Source organism: Lampetra planeri, chromosome 40 (assembly GCF_965212315.1).
Source record: "Lampetra planeri chromosome 40, kcLamPlan1.2.h2, whole genome shotgun sequence".
NCBI lineage: Eukaryota > Metazoa > Chordata > Hyperoartia > Petromyzontiformes > Petromyzontidae > Lampetra > Lampetra planeri.
This window is the reverse complement of record NC_136146.1, coordinates 9063789-9086339: the sequence shown is the minus strand read 5'-3', so window position 1 is coordinate 9086339 and position 22551 is coordinate 9063789. Positions and strand designations below refer to the sequence as shown.

Genomic DNA, 22551 nt, shown 5'->3' with positions numbered 1-22551 from the left:
GACGATTCACGGCACCTGTTGCGCGACATTGCAAACCCGGCACGGATGCTGCCCCCCAAGGAAGCACGTGTCAAGTCCCCGCCCACACATCATAATTACATGAATAACTGCGCTACGCTTTCTGGGTGGCCGGCCCATAGATAGGGAAATTCGATTGCACCGGCGACCGCCACGTGAATAACCGTGGGTACTGTGTGTGCATGGCGTGTGCTGCAGCACAATAAAACAAATACAAAGCTCCCCCGTATAGACTTTTCACTCTGTTAGGGAAAATGTAGTTAGCGAGCACTTATGAAGGCCGGAATGGAACACGAGGGGGTGGGTGGCCAGCACCACGCCCAATGTTTTTACACACACCGCACCAGGTACTCAGTCCATCATCCCTCCTGGGTCAATAAATTAAGTACCACTTTGGTTGTTGTATGGATAGACTTGGCCCCGCCATTGGAATTAGGAATTCCCACCACTGGCTCTGCGGAGCATCAATGCCTCAAAGTTAATTTGAGCAGCAGCAAATCGCCTCTTGTACCGCGTGCGAATTCGAGACGCCCCAGGAGTGAGGCGGCACACACAAACACATGCACACACGCACGCACACATGTACACATGCACGCATGTACGCACACACACATACACACGCACGCTCACACGTACACACGCACACAAAAATGGACAAACGCACACACAAATGTACACACAAAGACAAAGATCCCCCATTTAGCCTTAACAGACTGTAGGGGAAAGTGCTGTTAGCGAGCACCTATGAAGGCCGGCACGGCACACGAGGGGGTGGGTGGCCAACACCACACCCGTAAATGTACACACGCACAAAAGACAAAGATCTCCCGAAAAACCTTACCAGAATGTTGGGGAAAGTGCTGTTAGCGAGTACCTATGAAAGCCGGAACGGTACTCAAGGGGGTGCGTGGCCAGCACCATGCCCGGCCGCCTTTGTCTCCCCAGTGGCAATGTTTACACACCATACCAGGTACTCATTTGAGGCCGAGTCGACCTAGAGGAGGCCCGAAACTGGTTCAGATATTCTTCACTGGTGTTGGCCATGATCGGGAATAAAACTCGGGCCGGTGGGTTCGAAGTGCAGCGCGCTAACCCCTACACTACCGCTCCCCACACACACACGCACAAACACACACGCGCACACGTGCAGGCAGCCAGCAGCAGCGGTGGTGGCGCGCACCTTGCAGCAGACGCAGTAGGCCTTGAGCGGGTTCGAGCCGAGCCAGCCGGAGGAGCCGGCCTCTTGGAAGCGCAACATGAAGTGGCGGTAGAGCGCGCGCTGGATGGGTGACAGCCGCACCAGCAGCACGTGCTCCTCCTTGGCAGGCAGCGTGGCCGTCAGTACGTTGTGGCCTCGCCTGCCGGTCAACCAAGAGTACGTTACACATGCACCACGTCCACCGGTATACACTCACACCACACCGCACATTACACTCACGTAGCACGGTACGTTACACTGACACCACACCGCACGCTACAATCATACATCAATTGCTGTAATGGGTGATTGAGTGTACCGGTGTTTGCTGTAACGGGTGACTGAATGTGCAGGTGTGTGCAGGTTGCCACGGGCGCTTGCCTCTGCACGAAGCCCTCGAGCAGGCTGTGTAGCACGTGGCTGCGGTAGCGCATGAGCCGCATGTCTTGCGGCGTGCTGTCCACGCACTGCCCGTTGAGGATGGGCCGCTCAAACAGGTTGCTGAACTCCTGCCGCGTGCCCAGGAAGTTCGGTCGCACGAAGTCCACCATGCACCAGTACTCGATGAGGTTGTTCTGCAGCGGGTAACCCGTGAGCACCACGCGGCGCCGCGTGCGCACCGCCTTGAGCGCCTGTGCCGTGCTCGCGTGGCAGTTCTTGATGCGGTGGCCCTCGTCGCAGATGACCACGTCGGCGCCCGGCCGCGTCAGGGCCTTCTCAACGTCTGCGCGACAAGACAGGGAAGAGCGTCGCGTCTTCTCGCCAACGTGGAACATGGTGAAAGGGGGAGGGGGGTGCAATCCCCGCGGGGTACACAGCACGTCGTCCTCTGTCCTTGCTATTTCTGTTTGCGGGAAATCGTTCTTCAACTCACCGGTGAGTCGGGCTGGAACCACAAAGAATTGCCACTTTGCTGAACGCTTGTACGCCAAGTGGTGTTAAATCTGTTTGGCTGTGTCGGGCGCTGGGGGCTTTAAGGATGCAGATTTGGTCAGATTGCTACGTAGGTGGCCAAACCCGAATGGCTGCGAAAACCTACGAGCTGAATGTCATCGCAGTTAATTCGCTGTCACATCGTAGACCCCGATTTGCAGTGATCGGCCATCAGGGAGAGCGTGCGCATTGAAGGTCAGGTTTGGAGGGAGGGAGGAAGGGGAGGGGAGGGGAGGGAGGAATGGCGTACCCAGGAGCAGCTCTTGCTGCCGGTCCTCCTCATCCAGGTCGATGATAACGGGCCCCACCTCCTTCTTGGGCTTCTTCTTGCGCCCGGAGCCGAGCGACGCCTTCTTGAGCGACAGGAGGCGGAACATCTCATAGCCCATGAGCAGAACGCCGCCCCCGGCACTCCACTCGGCGATCACCCGCGCGCGGGCCACCGTCGTCCTGTACGCGCGCGCGCACACACAAAGACAAGGATCCTCTGTATTGCTTTCAACAGACGGAGGGGAAAGTGCTGTTAGCGAGGAGCACCTGTGAAGGCCGGCACGGCACACGAGGGGTTGGGTGGCCAGCAACACGTCCGGCAGTCTTTGTCTCCCGAGTGGCGAATATTTAAACACCGCACTAGGTACTCATTTGAGGCTGAGTCGACCTAGGGGAGCCCCAGAACCGGTTCAGATAATCGTCACTCGTGTTAACCATGAGCGGGAATCGAACTCGGGTCGCCGGGTTTGTAGTGCAGTGCGCTAACCGCTACACTAAAAAACACAACAACAAAAACATATACAGACACACCCCCACATCTATTATTCCATGAAGATTCCACTGGTTCAGCTAGGAATGCCTCCCTTCGTCCCAAGACTCTTTCCCGAAAAGTCCGTAATCCCAATCGAGCAATTTGGAGGTAATTTTTCAGCACTGGGATGTTTTGACTAAAACTGTATAATTTTCTTTGAGCCATGGGAGTAGGAAAACAGAGAACCCAGGGGAAACCCATGGAGGACAGGTGGAAAACATACAAACTCCACGCAGAAAGGCGCCCGAATCTGGAATTGAACCTGGATCCTTCTTGCTGTGATGCACAAATTATACCACTGCGCTGCCACCCTAAACACGATGTGAAGCTAACACAGGCATGTGCAAATATACATACACACATGCATACACACACACACATAAGAGATAAACACATGAGCACATAGGAAAACTAACACATGTGGCATACGCATTGCACAGACACACACACCCACATTCCGCTCTGAAAATAATTATTTTGTAACAAACTTGACGGCGATGTTGATACCTCATCATGCTGAAGATGGTGATGGCAGTGATAAAATTGATTGCAATAAAGAGGGGGGTGATGATGATTATGACAAGGTGTACATGATGGTGTATATGACAGTGATGATGATGATATTGTTGTACATGATGGTGTATATGATAATGATGATGGCATGGTGTACATGATAGTGATGAAGACGACATTCTGTACATAATGGTAGTGATGATGCTGATATGTCTTATTGGTTCTTTCGGTAAAGTCACGTAGAAGGGAAATAATAAAATAATAAAAATATAACATAATAAAATACAATTCTCACGATGTTTCGGCCACAACGCAAGCAGCCGTCCTCAGGTGAAGAACAGGTCTGTCGGAAAGACAGCGTCTGAATGAACACCACCAAACTTGGCAGCGTATATTTAAGCTGGGTTAGAGGAGGAAGGGCGCCTTGACAAAGGAATTTGCATATCAACAGAAGAATTTAGCATATTTATGGCAATGCAGATATGGGATTAGTCACTACTTGTGGAATGCGTAGGTGGGGGGGGTCTCAAAGTCATATTATGCCCGTGCATTATGTAGGATTAGCAGCAACAAAGGGAGGAAGTAGGGTTAGCAGAAATAAAGGGAAGGAATTTTAATAGTAAAGAGCTGCAGCAGCCAAACCACCACGTAAAAAACTAAAATATAAACTACATCAATATCACCATTGGAACCTCATTTGCCAATAGCAAAATATGAGAATTGTTTTTTTGTGGTCAATGCAAACATGACTCCTTGTAAAAAAGGTGTCAGTTTTATTGCCAGATAAAAGGGTAAAAAAACAATAATCAATACATCAATATCATCAATATACTAAATATACTCTCCAATAAGCTGAGCTACTAACAGTAAGTCATACATTACAATTTTATGTAGCAAAAAATATTATATGCCTCCAGCTAAACTTTTTCCTTTCATCACACGGATCTACCCCGTACTATATACTGCCATAGACAAACCCAACATTAAATTATATACTGCATTACTATACACCACCCTATACCTTAGACCAGGGGTCCTCAAACTTTTTAAACAGGGGGCCAGTTCACTGTCCCTCAGACCGTTGGAGGGCCGGACTATAGTTAAAAAAAACTATGAACAAATTCCTATGCACACTGCATATATCTTATTTTGAAGTGAATAAACAAAACGGGAACAAATACAATATTTAAAATGAAGAACAAGTAAAGTTAAATCAACAAACTTGCCAGTATTTCAATGGGAAATATGGGCCTGATTTTGGCTAATGATATGGTCAATGTCCGGTTCCATATTTGTCACTGCTAGTCATAACAAGTGATGCAAGTGTGCATCCGTTAGTCTAGATCTGGTTAGATATTTCAAATGTTTCATTCTGGAAAAAGTCTGTTCACAGACATAAGTGCTGTCAAAGATGATTGCCATTTTGAGTGCATGGTTCCTGAGATGAGGATATGTCTCAGAGGGGAGAGATGCATAGAAATTATGAAGGCTGCTTGACTTGAATGCGTCTTTCAGAGAATCACAATTCTGCAGTTCAGCCAGTTCCATTTGGTAAATTGTATCCACATTTTGAATGTCAATAGAAAATGGGTTACAGAAAAGCTGTATGTCCTGTTCATGGAGATGAAGCTCTTTAAATCTAAATTGGAACTCCTTTTGCAATTTTTCCAGTGAATCCACACATGTTTTGTTTGGGAATGTAACCAATGGTTTTTCCGCTAACAGATTTTGAGTTGTGGGGAGATGGCAGAAGTTTTCCTCCTTCACTTGTTTGATGAGGAGGCCTAATTTTACTTCAAATGCTTTGACATGTGATTGCATATCACAGATGAGCTTCCCCTTTCCTTGAAGTTGCACATTGAAACTGTTGAGTAGCTCTGTTACATCTGTCAGAAAGGCAAGGTGCCATTTTCATTCTGCATCATTGAGCTTTGGTACATATTTGTTTTTTGAAAGCAGAAAAGCTGTAATCTGTGGAAGTAAGTCATAGAAACGTTTCAAAACTCTCCCTCGACTCAGCCAACGGACTTTTGTGTGGTACAGAACATCTTCATAGTCAACATTTAGCTCAGACAGAAATTCCCGAAATTGTCTGTGGTTTAGTGCATGAGCTCTAATGAATTTAACACAAGATACCACAATTTTCATAACAGTCCCACTTCAGTGATTTACTACACAGCGCTTGTTGGTGGATGAGGCAGTGTATGGCTATTGGATGAGAATGGTTATGTTTGTCCATCTCTTGGTTAATGCGAGCACTTACTCCTTTCTTAGACCCACCATGCTAGGAGCACCATCAGTTGTCACACTGGCTAGTTTAGCCCAATTCAGCTCCAAACCATTCACAGTTTGGCAAACCTTTTCATAGATATCCTCTCCTGTAGTTGTTCCTTTGATGCTTTGCAGTGCAGCAAGCTCTTCTGTGACTTCGAAATAGTCATTCGTCCCACGAATAAAAATGAGAAGTTGTGCAGAATCACGAACATCATTGCTTTCGTCGAGTTCCAAGGAAAAATAGGAAAGTTTTTTTGCGGCGTTTTGCAAATGCTGATGCAAATTGTCTTCCATTTTTTCAATCCTCCGTGTAATTGTAGGTCCTGAAAGACTCACTGTACTAAAGAAATCGGCCTTCTCTGGACACATCTCTTTGGCAACAGAAAGAAGGCATTCTTTAACAAATTCTCCCTCCACGAATGGTCTGCCCGTGCACGCTATTAGCTTGGCAACTTGAAAACTTGCTCGCAGTGATGAAATATTTAGCTGCTTCTGCTTCACAAAAGTATTTTGCTGAGTTGTTAATGTATTTTTCAGTTTTAATATTTTATCTTTTCTCACTTCTCCGACCAAACAATCATATTTATCTTTATGTTGAGTTTCATAGTGTCGACGTAAAATGTATTCTTTGAACACAGACACTATATTCTGGCATATCAGACACACAGCTCTTTCCTTGTACTGCATGAAAAAGTAATCATAAGTCCACTGTTCTTTGAATATCCTACACTCTGAGTCCATTTTTCTCTTTCTTGACATCATTGTTTCCTAGGGAGTCAAAATTGCTATTAGTAAAATACCAATATATATACAGCGCTACAAAAACAATATACCAGCAATAACTTTGCCCACACAGAGACATACAGACTGCACTGCCCATCAATGCAGTCTGATTGGGGGAACTCCGCTTTTACCCCAGGCTCACACTGGTGCGGGTGCCATTAAAAAGTTAATTACACCTGCAGTCTTGTTCACAGATCGCAGTGCGATCTGCGAACTCGCATAGGAATCTGATCGCATGGGGGAGAAGACCCATGCGATCCGATTCCACTGCAGGAAAAAAGAAGGCACATGTGCCTTTTTTCTTCCGAATCTAATGCAAGTTCAGCCATACAAGCATATGGCTGAACTCGCACTGCTCAGAGATCGCAACAGTATGAACCGGGGCTTACACAACATACAACATATAACCTCATACAACTGAATAGCAATCAGAATATAAATGCACTTACTGTCATTTAAATTGGGTTTCCTACTCCTCGGCTGTCTGTCACTGACCAGCACGGGAAAACAGCAGGCAGCCCCTCCAGAGATCAGAGATCACTCTGTTATTACCCCTCTATCATTTACTCAGCGGTGTGTGTGCTGGGGATCTACATCCCCAGCACACAGGAATATCACTGGGAGTGGAGCCGAGGGGCAAGTGAGGGAGCTGAGGGAGGGAGAGCCAGTCAAGCGCAGCCAGGGAAGGTCTGGCAGCCTTAGGCCTGGGGGGCAAGTCCAGTCAATTGGCCCATTGAACCATTCACCAGCGCAGCCCAATGAGTGCCCACCGCCGCAGCTCAATCAGTGCTCGCCACCGCAGCCCAATCAGTGCTCACCACCGCAGCCCAATCAGTGCTCACCACCGCAGCTCAATGAGTGCTCACCACCGCAGCCCAATGAGTGCTCACCAGCGCAGCCCAATTAGTGCTCACCAGCGCAGCCCAATTAGTGCTCACAAGCGCAGCCCAATTAGTGACCATGGGCCGGATAAATGTCCTCGGTGGGCCGCATGTGGCCCGCGGGCCGTAGTTTGAGGACCCCTGCCTTAGACTATACATTGTAATATTACACTATGTATTATTCTACCCACCCTACTGTATACCACACTGCTGTATATTCACTATACAATTACGATACTATATATTACCTTATACATTATATTAAACATTACACTTGTATACTATTTATTATTATACAATCTGCTATACACTATACCATTGACCGTCGCGTGAAAGGTACTAAGAGGAAGCAACAAAATATGTCAATAGGAGAGTGGCAAAAGGAGACTTGCAGCGGAGCAAAGACTCCATTCCCTGCGGAGAATACAAAAGATATATAGTCAATACCAATGAGTGGACTGCGGTCTGAAAGTCACCGTAAACGTGAACACAATCAGTTAAGATCCAAAATGGTACTTCCTCCCTTTCATAATCAACGTTTTTGGGTTTAGATCGCGTTATTTATAAATGTGTCGTAACCCTCCACCACCCGACACGGCCAATCAGTAAAAATGTGTCACGTTGACAAAAGACAAATAGTTCACTGCTTTAGCCCACCGGTGTGTTGAAGCCACAACATTTACAATTTGAGTACGACGTTTCGCTGGTAATTGCATCCAGCATCATCGGGCAATTCGCCAGAATGGTGAGGCTCTGCTGTGTCTCCCGTTCTTATATAGCGCAGCAGCAGGGTGACGTCATCATTAACTCATTAACTCATCAGGTGCAAAGATTCAAGGGGGGAGTGATTGTAATTATATACTAGATTAGTAATCAGGCTATTGTAACGATGCGAGTTGTAGATTAGTAATCATTTGGAATGTGTTTTATTGTGATTATGCTACATTAGTAATCAGTTAGTGTTTGTTTCCCTTATAAGGAATTGTAATGTATCTTATTTAAAAATACGCTTCCAGGCCGCACTAAGCCTGTAGCTGTCTGAGCGATTAAAGTTATTTCTGTTTCTCTCAATTTCAATCGATTCTCTAATTAGTCTTTGCCAGTAGTAACTAGTTTTACACAACACTTCCACGTTGTCAAAATCAATTGAGTGTCCCTGTTGGCATGCATGTTCTGCCACTGCCGACAGTTGTGTTTGTGATAGTTTAATATTTCTCTGGTGTTCTTTTAGTCTTACACTAACGTTACGCCCTGTCTGTCCAATATAGCATCTGCCACATACACAATTAATCCGATATACACCCTCTGTTGATAATTTAGGTAATTCGTCTTTAGTGCACGTTACTAGTTGTTGAATTTTGTGTACTGTACCAAATCTTACTGTAATGTTTTGCTTTTGCAAAACACGGGCTAATTTGTCAGTTACTCCTGAGATAAATGGTATTTTTATTGTTTTAATAATCTGATCGCTTTCAGCAGTGTTGCTTTGCGATCGTGATTTGGCTTTTAGTGCTCTGTTAATTTGAGCATTATTGTAGCCATTCTGTCTTAGTGCTTCTTTAACATGTTTAATCTCTCTCACTAGACTTTCACCATCTGACACTGTTTTAGCCCGATGTATGAGCGTCTTGATAAGAGAGGATTTCTGAGCTGGGTGATGATGCGAATCTGCATTCAGATAGGCATCAGTGTGCGTTTGCTTTCTGTAAACACTGTGTGTTATTTTACCATTTAGGCCATGCCCAAGTAAAATATCCAGGAACGGGAGTGTGTTATTCACCTCCATTTCCATGGTGAACTGAATGGCCGGGTTTTGTGCATTGAGATGATTTAGAAAATCGTTAAGTGTATCTTTACCATGTGGTCAGACAACCAAAGTGTCATCCACATATCTAAACCAAAAGGATGGTTTTAATGTGCTCGAGGCAAGTGCTCTGGTTTCAAAGTTTTCCATGTACAAATTTGCTATAGCAGGAGATAAAGGAGAGCCCATTGCTGCTCCCTCCCTTTGTTTAAAGAATTCGCCTCTCCATAAGAAGTAAGTGTTATTTAAACAATGGTCTGCGAGTTTCGGAATATCTTTTGGTAAACCTGTATTCTTTACCAGTGTATCAAGTAATGTAAGCGACTCGCTCACTGGAACCTTAGTGAATAGCGAAATCACATCAAAACTCACCAAGATATTAAACTTAACCCTAATGATATTTTGGTGAGTTTTGATGTGATTTCGCTATTCACTAAGGTTCCAGTGAGCGAGTCGCTTAAATTACTTGATACACTGGTAAAGAATACAGGTTTACCAAAAGATATTCCGCAGACCATTGTTTAAATAACACTTACTTCTTATGGAGAGGCGAATTCTTTAAACAAAGGGAGGGAGTAGCAATGGGCTCTCCTTTATCTCCTGCTATAGCAAATTTGTACATGGAAAACTTTGAAACCAGAGCACTTGCCTCGATCACATTAAAACCATCCTTTTGGTTTAGATATGTGGATGACACTTTGGTTGTCTGGCCACATGGTAAAGATACACTTAACGATTTTCTAAATCATCTCAATGCACAAAACCCGGCCATTCAGTTCACCATGGAAATGGAGGTGAATAACACACTCCCGTTCCTGGATATTTTACTTGGGCATGGCCTAAATGGTAAAATAACACACAGTGTTTACAGAAAGCAAACGCACACTGATGCCTATCTGAATGCAGATTCGCATCATCACCCAGCTCAGAAATCCTCTCTTATCAAGACGCTCATACATCGGGCTAAAACAGTGTCAGATGGTGAAAGTCTAGTGAGAGAGATTAAACATGTTAAAGAAGCACTAAGACAGAATGGCTACAATAATGCTCAAATTAACAGAGCACTAAAAGCCAAATCACGATCGCAAAGCAACACTGCTGAAAGCGATCAGATTATTAAAACAATAAAAATACCATTTATCTCAGGAGTAACTGACAAATTAGCCCGTGTTTTGCAAAAGCAAAACATTACAGTAAGATTTGGTACAGTACACAAAATTCAACAACTAGTAACGTGCACTAAAGACGAATTACCTAAATTATCAACAGAGGGTGTATATCGGATTAATTGTGTATGTGGCAGATGCTATATTGGACAGACAGGGCGTAACGTTAGTGTAAGACTAAAAGAACACCAGAGAAATATTAAACTATCACAAACACAACTGTCGGCAGTGGCAGAACATGCATGCCAACAGGGACACTCAATTGATTTTGACAACGTGGAAGTGTTGTGTAAAACTAGTTACTACTGGCAAAGACTAATTAGAGAATCGATTGAAATTGAGAGAAACAGAAATAACTTTAATCGCTCAGACAGCTACAGGCTTAGTGCGGCCTGGAAGCGTATTATTAAATAAGATACATTACAATTCCTTATAAGGGAAACAAACACTAACTGATTACTAATGTAGCATAATCACAATAAAACACATTCCAAATGATTACTAATCTACAACTCGCATCGTAACAATAGCCTGATTACTAATCTAGTATATAATTACAATCACTCCCCCCTTGAATCTTTGCACCTGATGAGTTAATGATGACGTCACCCTGCTGCTGCTCTATATAAGAACGGGAGACACAGCAGAGCCTCACCATTCTGGCGAATTGCCCGATGATGCTGGATGCAATTACCAGCGAAACGTCGTACTCAAATTGTAAATGTTGTGGCTTCAACACACCGGTGGGCTAAAGCAGTGAACTATTTGTCTTTTGTCAACGTGACACATTTTTACTGATTGGCCATGTCGGGTGGTGGAGGGTTACGACACATTTATAAATAACGCGATCTAAACCCAAAAACGTTGATTATGAATAACATTGGTCGCGAAAGCCTACGTGTTAAACTGACTTCCTCCCTTTGTTGCTGCTAATCCTACATAATGCACGGGCATAATGACTTTGAGACCCCCCCACCTCCTACGCATTCCACAAGTAGTGACTAATCCCATATCAGCATTTTCCATAAATATGCTAAATTCCTCTGTTGATATGCAAATTCCTTTGTCAAGGCACCCTTCCTCCTCTAACCCAGCTTAAAAATACGCTGCCAAGCTTGGTGGTGTTCATTCAAACGCTGTCTTTCCGACAGACCTGTTCTTCACCTGAGGACGGCTGCTTGCATTGTGGCCGAAACGTCGTGAGAATTGTATTTTATTATGTTTTATTTTTATTATTTTATTATTTCCCTTCTACGTGACTTTACCGAAAGAACCAAGAAGATGAATCCCTGCATCACGAAAGCTTTAAATCGAGATGCTGATATGGTCTACATGATGGTGTATGTGATAGTGATGGTGACACCGTGTACACCAGGGGTGTCCAAACTTTTTGCAAAGAGGGCCAAATTTGATAAAGTGAAGATGCCCGGGGGCCAATAGTTCCTTCCGACATTTTTTTACCACAAAAGTTACGTGAAAACACACACTGTTATAAAACAATTTTCATTGTCACAATTGCCTTTATTTTTCAAATGACAATGTAACCAAATATAAGTCACTCAGGCAGACGTGAACAACTCTAAAAACACAATTCTGCCTTTCATTCAGTCAGATAACATTGATCAAACTGTATAGAACACTTTACATTTCCATGAGTTAAATATCTTTACCTCATGAACATTTTAAACAGGAGATATTAGTAATGCTAAGTGGTCTGTTATCATTAAACTTTTAAATGAGTGAATTTTGCCCTTGCCTTTTACAAGATCTTTCAGAAAGAAATAGTTTGTGTCACATCTACAGGTACATAACATCAACAGTTATAACCAAATCTTATTCAAGAGTTTAATAAAACAAGTGCCATAAGTCCAAGTGCATTGGTGTGCTTTAGGCTTTTCACTGTTAATAGTGACAGATGTTACCGTTCAAAACACCCAATTTCAGATTGTTCAAGGAACAGATAACTTGCTGATACTAATGAGAAGGGTGATACTGAGATATAGATTTCAGTAAAGAGACCAGGTCTGGCTTGAGGGCAGTGGTTGAGATGCGTAAAATGCCACGCAAGTGGGAGTCACTCATCCTTGACCTCAATCGGTTCTTATTTAAGTTCATGACTGAGAATGTTTGCTCACACAAATATGTGGAGCCGAATAAGCTCAGCATTTTCTTAGCAAATGACCGCATTTCTGGAAACCTGCTTTTGTCCAGCTGCCGGTAAAAGTCAACAAGATAACACTGCTGGTGTTTTCCGCGGCACTCATCGTCACACTGCAGCTCAATGAGCTCCAGCTGCAGCTGTGGAGGAGCATCATCAGGGTCCACGGAGAAGGGAGAAGAGAGAAGCAACATGTACTTTTCAATAACTGCAAAGTCCCGAAAGCGTTTGTTAAATTCCACAGAAAGAGATGAGATAGCTGTTGCATAACTCTTCATTTGCGCACCGATGTTGTCCTGTGGGAAACTGTCAATGACCTCTTTCAAAGCTGGGAAGTGCACGGTGCAGGGCTCTGTTTGGGACAAGTGTCTTTGGAAAAGTTGCAGTTTGGTTCCAAAGGCCTTGATGTGAGCATATAGCTGGCTCACCACTGCATCTTTTCCTTGAAGATTAACATTCAGCGCATTCAAATGCTTCGTTATGTCAACCAAAAAAGCCAGATTTGCCAACAATACAGGATCGGACAGTTCTTCCATTGGTTGTTCCTTCTCACCCAAAAAATATCCAATTTCCTCTTTGAGAGAAAAATCGCTGCAGTGCGGACCCCCGACTTAGCCACCTCACATCGTTGTGATATATTACGTCACCGTATTCAGCCTGGATGTCACGCAAGAACTGCTGAAACTGTCAGTGGTATAGAGCTTTAGAGAGAATATAATTGATTGCCTTTGCCACTGGTTTCATAACATCGTCAAATTTGAGATGTTTGGCGCAGAGAGCCTGCTGGTGAACGATACAGTGAAGTTTAAAAGCGTTGCCTGCTTCTTCGCTGACTTTATTGCAGATCAGTGTGGACAATCCACTTCGCTCACCAGCCATGGCAGGTGCAACATCGGTAATGATCCCAGAAACTTTACTCCATGGTAGTTTCATATCATCAACAGCTTCACAAACAGAAACGAAAAAATCTGTTCCTCTGGTTTGCCCATTAAGGCTTTTGAGGTCAAGCAGCTCCTCTGTCACGTTCATGTTGTCATCAACTCCTCTTAAAAAAATAAGTAGTTGTGCAGTGTCAGATGCATCGGTGCTTTCATCGCAGGCTGATGAGAAATAATCAAAAGCCACTCCCCTGTCCCCCAGTTGTCTCTGAATATCTGACGATATGTCCTCAACTCTCCGTGCCACAGTGTTGCGTGCCAGGCAAACATTCATAAATTCTTGCTTCTTCTCGGGGCAAATGTTCTCCACCATTTTCATGACACAGTCTTTGATAAATGCACCTTCAGTAAAAGGTTTGCCATGTTTAGCTATTAACATGGCCACTTCGTAGCTGGCTTTGGTGATGTTTTCCTTTGACTCACAGGCCCGCGTGAAGATTCGCTGTTGCGATGCCAGAGCAGCACGGAGTTGCTTCACTTTTTCAGCGCGGTCACTCCCTGTTAGCTTGTCGTATGTTGTAGCATGTTTAGTTTTGTAGTGTCTCTTTACGTTGAAATCTTTAAACAAGGCATCCGACTTTTTACAAATTAGACAAACACAACTGCCTCGATTTCCAGTGAAGAAGTATTGTAATTCCGACCGCTCCTGAAAGCGGCGGCCCTCACTGTCAACTTTTCTCTTTTTTTTTGCAGTCGCCATGGCAGAAATAATTCGAGAAGGGTTCGTGGCACGTATGCAAAGCCAGAGGGCATTAGAATGGTGCTGCCACCGTGTGGCGGAAGGAGGAAGTTTTATGATTTATTTATTCTGACAGAGATAGCGAGCCATAAATAACACATTATAAGACCGAAGCTGTGGGCCGTATGAAATCTGACCGCGGGCAGTGATTGGCCCGCGGGCCGGACTTTGGACATGCCTGGTGTACACGATGCGTATAGGAGGGTGGTGGTGGTGAGGATGGTGGGGATGACGAGGGCTCACTTGTGGTCATCGTTGAGGATGTGAACAGGAAATGTGCGCAGCTGTGCTTCCTCCGTGGCGTCGCCCGGGTTCCCAGTGGCCTGGCCCGTGCCACCTTGCCCTGTGCCACCGTGCCCCGCCGGGGGCAGCCAGTGATTGAACTCAGCCAGCCAATTTTGCAGAGTGTTCACCTGCACACAACAGTCACGTTGCCTTCATTAGGGTCACACTTGCGTTAAGAGTCACACTGCCATTAGGGTCACCCTGACATGAGGGTCGCGCTGGTATTAGGGTCACGTGGCATGAGGGTCACAAAGAATTGAGGGTCACCCTGACATGGGAGTCACACTGGCATGAGAGTCACCCTGACATGAGGGTCACATGGCATGAGGGTCACGCTTCAATTCCTTTCAAGTGACGTGACTTTCAAGAAGTTTCCAGTGACATCGTTTTGGCGTTGCTTCTGCACAAGCCGTAATCCTCGTTAGCAAAGCTTCAGATTCACGTGCGACAGCCGGGGAGGGGGGGGAGAAAGGAAACTGGAGATGGATATCTGCACGATAAGAGCAGCTTGTTTTTGTCTGTTCAAGGACGCAACACAAAGAAGTGAAAGGGAAAGCTCCATAGAGCTGCTGTGCTAAAGGAAGTAGAAACTATCAAACTAAACTATTTTTATCTTGCCAGGTAGGGGCCCAATGAGCTATACAGCTCTGTTTAAAAAGCGTCCTAGCCACAAATGATAGCTCACCCAAGTGGCTTATGGTGTAGATATTTATAGCAGCCAATACTCCAAAAGCATGTTTCTAAATGAGAGAAAAACAAGAGAGCCCAGAGAAAAAGCCACACAGTCAGGGGAAGAACATGCAAACTCCAAATATACAGCAGGCATCAGGGTCTAAATCTAACCCATGACCTCCTGTGTACCAGGTGAGGAAGTTAACTTCTCGCCAGCGTGGCGCCCCGGTGAATGTGAGCCGTCGACGGCGGCGGCCATGAGGGCCGGCCCTGGGCGTGCGGCGCTCACCGGCACGATGGCCAGCACGGTGCGCGCGTCCGTGTGGCGGAAGAGCACATCGATGAAGGAGATGAGCTGCAGCGTCTTGCCCAACCCCATGCTATGGGCCAGGATGCAGCCGAAGCCGCTGGTGGTGCTGTAGCGCTCCTGAGACTCCACAAGGTTGTCGTACAGGAAGCGGATCCCTCCGATCTGCACCCGCACGGCAGAGACCAGGTCGAGACAACGGGAGAGATGAGGGGACGTGCACACGGACGTCGGGACTTATCTGTTTACTGCTTTATCCATGAAAGCCACGATGAGTCGAAGAACTCTTTTTCAGGAAGGGCCTGCTAAATTGGGTTTTCAGCCAAATAACCCTTTCCCATTCCGAGAAGTTGCAGGGTGTGGGGTTCCATTCATCGCTGAACCTTGGAACGCGCAAGGGGTTACCGTTAATCTTATTTAGAGAGGCGTAGCGCCGTTGTTTTTAAAGACGTTGTACTCACCGCAGAGACCGCACTCTACGATAGCTGGCGCCAAACTGTGCCACATGCCCTCCCGCATGGCCTTGTGGGAGCCTCAGTACCAATAAAGTTATCTTATTTTAGTTTTTCTTCAGGTTCCGTTCCGTACATCATCAGAACAGGAAAGAGTTAACTAGTGTTTACTCGTTAACCGGAGCACTTGGAGGAAAACAACGCACACAAGGGGGCAACGCTCTATCCCTCGTACAGATAGAAAGAGATGACGATTAGTCCACTTGCTGTACTGCCTTCTCCCTGAGAGCCACGGTATGGCACCTCGATGCCCACAGGAAGAGAGCTTCGCAACGTTGGTGCGATGATCCTCCAACCCTCGCTGCCTCCACAGTGCTGGATTTTACAGGCCGCGGTCACAGCCACTATCGCCCGGACACAACAGATTTACAAACAAATCGTGAAATTGTGGTGAGAGCGGGAAAACTCACGGATGCACCGAACCACGTGGTCGAGAGATTCAGTGGGCCTTACCTGGTAAAATGTTAAATTTAGATTGGTTTACTATATCCCTATATATCTGTTTAATGTTTAATATTTCTGTGCCTTACTTTTGTAATTCTCGCTGCAGGGAATTAAATGTTTAGCATTGATTTAACATGGGATTTATGTTTGTGTTTTTATTAAGATTGCTATGAACTTCATTGCTATAGTTTGCTTTGCTTTTGTCATTTAGGTGATCTAGGCCACTCCTTCAAACGAGACTCACCCTGGTCCCTTACACTCTCACCTGGTTAAAAGAAGTCTACTTGAACTAGAACTCTCTTCCCACGTCTCTCCTTCCTCGTGTCGCCATCCCCCCCTCCGTGTGTCTCTTTCCCCGCGTGTCTCTCTATCCCTCTATCTGCTTCTCTTTCTCTCTCTCCCCATGTCTGTGTCTCTATCTCCCCGTGTCCTTCTCTCACTCTCGCCTCGTCCGTCGATCTTTCCCCATGTGTCTCTCTCCCTGTGTCTGTCTGCCCTTGTCTCTCTCTCCCCGTGTCTGTCCCTCTCTCCCCGTATGTGTCCCTCTCTCCCCGCATGTGTCCCTCTCACCCCTTGTCTCTCTCGCGATGATTCGCGCACATGCGTGGGCGTTTGCGCGTTGACGACCCCACGCAATAGCGGGGGGGGGGTTGGGGGAGGGGAGGCGGGGAGCTGGTACGAGGTTGGCGCGGCACCTGGTGCGGCTTGACGACACGCGCCAGCTGAGGCGCCATGAAGATGTCGGGCTCGTCGGGCGGGCGGTTGACGTTGACGAGCACGCGCCCCGCCACGTCGGGCTGGTTGCGCGCGTCGTTGCAGTGCGAGCCCAGAGCCGCCACTGATGCGGCGGCCGCCGCCGCCTCGGCGTCGTCCGCCCCGGCCTCGTCGGCGCTGGAGCCGCTCGACTCGGAGCCGATCACGTGCACAGCCTCGTCCTCCGAGCTCAGCTCGATCACGTCGCCTGCAGACGCAGAGCGCTATGAGCATTGTGTGCAGTGTGCGTGCCGTGTACACGGGGTGCTGTGCGGTGTGTGGTGCGTATGTGTGCGGCGTGTTGTATGTGTGAGGTGTGCATACTAGTGTGTGGTGTGTGGTGTGCTGGTGGTGATACACACGCGGTGTGTGCTCTGACAGGCTGCGTTAGGTCTCACCATGGCTGGGCGCGTCATCTTCACTGCTGCTCACGCAGATAACCTCGCTCTCCCGCGCGACCTCTTCCAAGGCCGAGCCTGCACCAGCACACACGGCCGCCCGGCAGCACGGCCCAAGTTAACAACCCCTGCCTGAGCTGTCTTCACTCTAGAGTGGGCTCTCGCGTGGGGTCTGGAGTGGGCTATAGTAGGATATATGTTGGGGTCTAAAGTGGGGTCTAGAGTGGGGTTTAACAGTGGGGTCTACAGTGGGGTCTACAGTGGGGTCTAGAGTGGGGTCTAGAGTGGGGTCTAGGGTGGGGTCTAGGGTGGGGTCTAGGGTGGGGTCTAGAGTGGGGTCTAGGGTGGGGTCTAGGGTGGGGTCTAGGGTGGGGTCTAGGGTGGGGTCTAGGGTGGGGTCTAGAGTGGGGTCTAGGGTGGGGTCTAGGGTGGGGTCTAGGGTGGGGTCTAGAGTGGGGTCTAGGGTGGGGTCTACGGTGGGGTCTAGAGTGGGGTCTAGAGTGGGGTCTAGAGTGGGGTCTAGGGTGGGGTCTAGGGTGGGGTCTACAGTGGGGTCTAGGGTGGGGTCTACAGTGGGGTCTAGAGTGGGGTCTAGAGTGGGGTCCAGAGTGGGGTCCAGAGTGGGGTCTACGGTGGGGTCTACGGTGGGGTCTAGGGTGGGGTCTAGAGTGGGGTCTAGAGTGGGGTCTACGGTGGGGTCTAGGGTGGGGTCTACAGTGGGGTTTACAGTGGGGTCTACAGTGGGGTCTACAGTGGGGTCTAGAGTGTGGTCTACAGTGGGGTCTACAGTGGGGTCTACAGTGGGGTCTAGAGTGGGGTCTAGGGTGGGGTCTAGGGTGGGGTCTAGAGTGGGGTCTAGAGTGGGGTCTAGAGTGGGGTCTACAGTGGGGTCTAGAGTGGGGTCTAGAGTGGGGTCTAGGGTGGGGTCTAGGGTGGGGTCTAGGGTGGGGTCTAGGGTGGGGTCTACGGTGGGGTCTAGGGTGGGGTCTAGGTTGGGGTCTAGGGTGGGGTCTAGAGTGGGGTCTAGAGTGGGGTCTAGGGTGGGGTCTAGGGTGGGGTCTACGGTGGGGTCTACGGTGGGGTCTACAGTGGGGTCTACAGTGGGGTCTACAGTGGGGTCTACAGTGGGGTCTACAGTGGGGTCTAGAGTGGGGTCTAGGGTGGGGTCTAGAGTGGGGTCTAGAGTGGGCTATAGTAGGATATATGTTGGGGTCTAGAGTGGGGTCTAGAGTGGGGTCTACAGTGGGGTCTAGAGTGGGGTCTCCAGCAGGGTCTACAGTGGGGTCTAGAGTGGGGTCGAGAGTGGGGTCTAGAGTGGCATACCGTCGGGCTGGCTGGGCTTGTAGGCCGTCTGCTCGAGTCTCTTGCGCCGCTCCAGCTCCTCCAGCTGAGCGGCGAGAGTGTCGGCCTCAAGCTGCTCCGGACGAAGGAGCTTCCTAGAGCCGAAGCACCACCACCGCCACATCAACACCACAACCACAACAACCACAGCCACATCAACACAACCACCACATCAACACCACAACCACAACACAACCACAGCCCCATCAACACAACAACCACATCAACACCACAACCACAACACAACCACAGCTACATCAACACCACAACCACCTCAACACAGGGCATTGTGTGAGGTGTGCGGGGAATGTATGGGGGTGTGCAGGGCGCGCGTGCAGGGCGCGTGTGCAGGGCGAGTGCGTGCTAGGCACCGAATGTTTCTCCGCATGTGACCGGAGTGAGTGGAACTCTTCTGCCTCTTCCTGGCGATGGCTGTGCCACGCGAGGTCCCCAGTGCCGCTGCACGGTCCGCCCGCTTCCTGGAGGGCACCACGCTGGCGGCCGGATCCTTGGGCGGCCGGCCCTCGCCCCCCGCCTCTTTCTCCTCACCAGCACCCGCGGAATCCCCATCGCTCTCTGCTGAACACACACGACGGAGAAACGGATGAGAGTGTCGTCGCAGTCACCTCCGCCATTCTCAATGACAACGTCGCCATCTGCACAGCTGACAAGTCCTCGCTCTCCACGACCGTCTCCATCACCCCGCACGTGTGGCACACACGTGGGAGGCATGCACAGGAGACAATCTCCTGGCTCTGCCTCGACTCACGGACACTCAGCAACCTTGCGTTCATCACGGAGGTGGAAGGAAATTGGCGAACGCCCCTTTGTTGGGCTTTTATTACCAGGTAAGGCCCACTGAGCTATGAAGCCACCTGGCTATCACAAAATGGCTTATCGTGTGGAAATTTATAGCAGCCAAATACTCGTGATGTTGATTCTAAAATGTGGAGGGAAAAACCGGAAGACCCGGAAAAAAATCCACACGACTACGGGGAGAGAGACACGCAAACTCCAAATATACAACAGCCGTCAGGGTAGGGATGGAACCCACAACCTCCTGCACACCAGGCGAGGGATTTACATCTCGCCACTGTGGCGCCCTCTCGCCACCGTATTGAGCGTAAACCTCAGGATAGAAGAGAACTCGACGCTGGTGTGAACCTGCACGAGAAACCACACCGCCACCACTGCCGCCACCGCCACGCGCAAACAGTAGTGGCCTCACCCCGCGTGCGGATGCTCATGCACCGGACAACGAGAGTGGCGTCTGATGAAGAGCGCTTTCAGGTTCTTCGAGGTAACATGTTGCAGCAAGCATTGCAAAACAATGGACACAGCCAACAACAACAGATTAACAGAGCCTCTAGCGAAACAGGTCCCAACCTTTTAGAGTGTGCGGGACCCCCTTTTCAACCGCCAGACATTTTGCGGACTAACACACGCCGCGATTTGTTCTGTTTAGACTCCTGTTAAATACATGGAAATCTAACGTGCAAAACAAAGTAATACTACGCTTCTTGTGCCCCACTATCACTGACCCCCAACATCACCGGAATCTGCCAGAAAGGTCCCTCGGGCAAAAAGAAAAGAGGAAAAAACAACAAGCGACGACAAACCTGCCGAATGTAGCCGGCGAGGAATCACCCCCCCCCCCCCACCGAGGGAGCTCGCATCCGAGCTCCCAATTCCAAATGGCTCGCGTGGCGGAGCCTAAACAGACTGAAGAGAGTGAGTCTCGGCAGATGCAACTCTCTCGTGAAATCATGGGGGTGGGGTGGCTTCAACGCCACCGACCGACGTGCTTGTCAGGAGACGCACACCACGTGGATTATCTCCTGAGATGCCCTGCAGCAACCACAATGCACTTCCTCAAGATTTGGCAAATGGAAACACCACAGAAGCGGTGGCCTGTGCAGAGTATTGAGAAAAGACCGTATAGGTTGGACAGGAGAAACGACGACGACGAAGAAGGTAATCAATTGTAATGTAAGCACTTTCAATTGTGAACTTCTTATTAACTTACCTCAACAAATACATTCGTGGGGCATAGCAGTACATGTGCGGGAATGTGTTTATACTGAATAACTCGTTTAATGAAAAGCTGTTTGGCACTCGGGCTCAGGCGAAAAAAATGTTTGGATCAGTTGTGGTGGTCGCAGACTCCAGGATTTTGTTATCTACTCCTCTAAAGAGGCTCGGCAACATAGTCGACCGGAATATGTCGCTTGATCACCATGTCCAAAATATTGTAAGGTCCTGCAATTTTCACATCAGCGTTCTATGGAATTCGGGCACTATTGAATCGTGACATAGCCAACACGATGGTGTGTAGCATAATATTGACAAGGCTCAATTATTGCAAATCACTACTCTACGGGACGTCTGGCAAAAACATTAGCAAGGTGCAGCCTGTACAAAATTCTCTTGGCATGTGTCGTGAAGGGTACTGTAAGATCCGGCCATGTCTGTCCAATGATCGCCGAGCTACACAGGTTCCTGTTTGCTGAATGAATACATTGTTATAAGGTCGGCACTCATTACGCACAAAGTGCTTGCCACAAATGAACCACGAGACCTTGCTGATCTCGTCAAGGAGTATAAACCATCATGCAAACTACGGTCATCTTCGCAGCAGCGGATTTTGGCTAACCATCGATTAAAGACGGTCACCGCATTGCACGCTTTCAGATGCGCTTCTGCGGCCATCTAGAACACTCTTCTTTCCTATATTTGGAAGCCACCGGAGCTATACACTTTTAAATCTAGACTGAAAGCTATTTTTTTTAACTGATTTTTATGTTTCATTTGTTGTCCTTCCCCCGCACCTCCGATTAGCATGGTTGGCTATTTAGATAGATACATCCACAACATATATACAAAAAATCTGAAAGATTTGGAATAGTAGTTCGATGGATCAAGTTGACGGGACCACAGATCTCATTTCTTGATCATATCTTGCCATGAATATGGAACAAAGTCACGGCTTTTTCCCTGTAGGTTTAGGTTAAGTCCATTTTAGGTGGCTTAAAACATCTGCCAAATATGGCAACTTAACTAACCGGGGAAAAAAAAAACACCGAAGTGATGTGAAAACTCAAACTTAAAGCCCGAGTAGAGAAAAATCCTCACTTCGTCACGCAACTCCTGCAACCTCCGATTAGCACGGTTGGCTACGTAAGGTGCAAAAGAAGTTCAACAAATATTCATACAGACATGAAGTGTAGAAACATGCATAAGTTAACATACATTTTAAATAAATAGAAATAGATTGAATGTATCAAAGATGGATTAAAAGCTACTGATCCAAGGCCTCTTGGGGTGAGCAGTGGTGGAGTGATGCAGACGAAGGGGCAGGATCGCCTGCCCCTTCTTCTACTTCATCTGACGATGAAGCTGGAGCCACAGGAAGTTTCACCAGAGGAAGCTGCCTCTCTGCCGGGTTGATTGCAGAACGTTTAAAAAAGTTCAACAAACATACAAAACAGGCGTGCGAGTACCTCTCCTCAAAAAAGCCAGTGGACTTGAGTATGCAACAGAAGTGGTTGACGGTGGTCCCTACCCATCTCGTCACGTAGAGCCGCAAATTATTATTGAATTCAAAGGATTCCTCCAATGCCGTCTGCAGTCAG

General features: G+C 47.7%; 1 protein-coding gene across 4 annotated transcripts in view; it reads right to left on the bottom strand.

The window, feature by feature from the left end:
- RAD54L2 (RAD54 like 2) overlaps nt 1–22551 on the bottom strand; it is a 127819-nt gene that overhangs the window by 21305 nt on the left and 83963 nt on the right. For 3 of the 4 annotated variants that reach the window (XM_078613145.1, XM_078613143.1, XM_078613147.1), the window contains exons 3-11: nt 19291–19498; nt 18902–19014; nt 17579–17656; nt 17123–17388; nt 15454–15636; nt 14451–14620; nt 2400–2599; nt 1598–1940; nt 1199–1376 (exon numbers count right to left, since the gene is read on the bottom strand). In XM_078613145.1, the coding sequence (XP_078469271.1) occupies nt 1199–1376; nt 1598–1940; nt 2400–2599; nt 14451–14620; nt 15454–15636; nt 17123–17388; nt 17579–17656; nt 18902–19014; nt 19291–19498 (1739 nt within the window). The remainder of the gene's footprint in view (nt 1–1198; nt 1377–1597; nt 1941–2399; nt 2600–14450; nt 14621–15453; nt 15637–17122; nt 17389–17578; nt 17657–18901; nt 19015–19290; nt 19499–22551) is intronic. The other variant, XM_078613144.1, reaches the window with a different exon arrangement.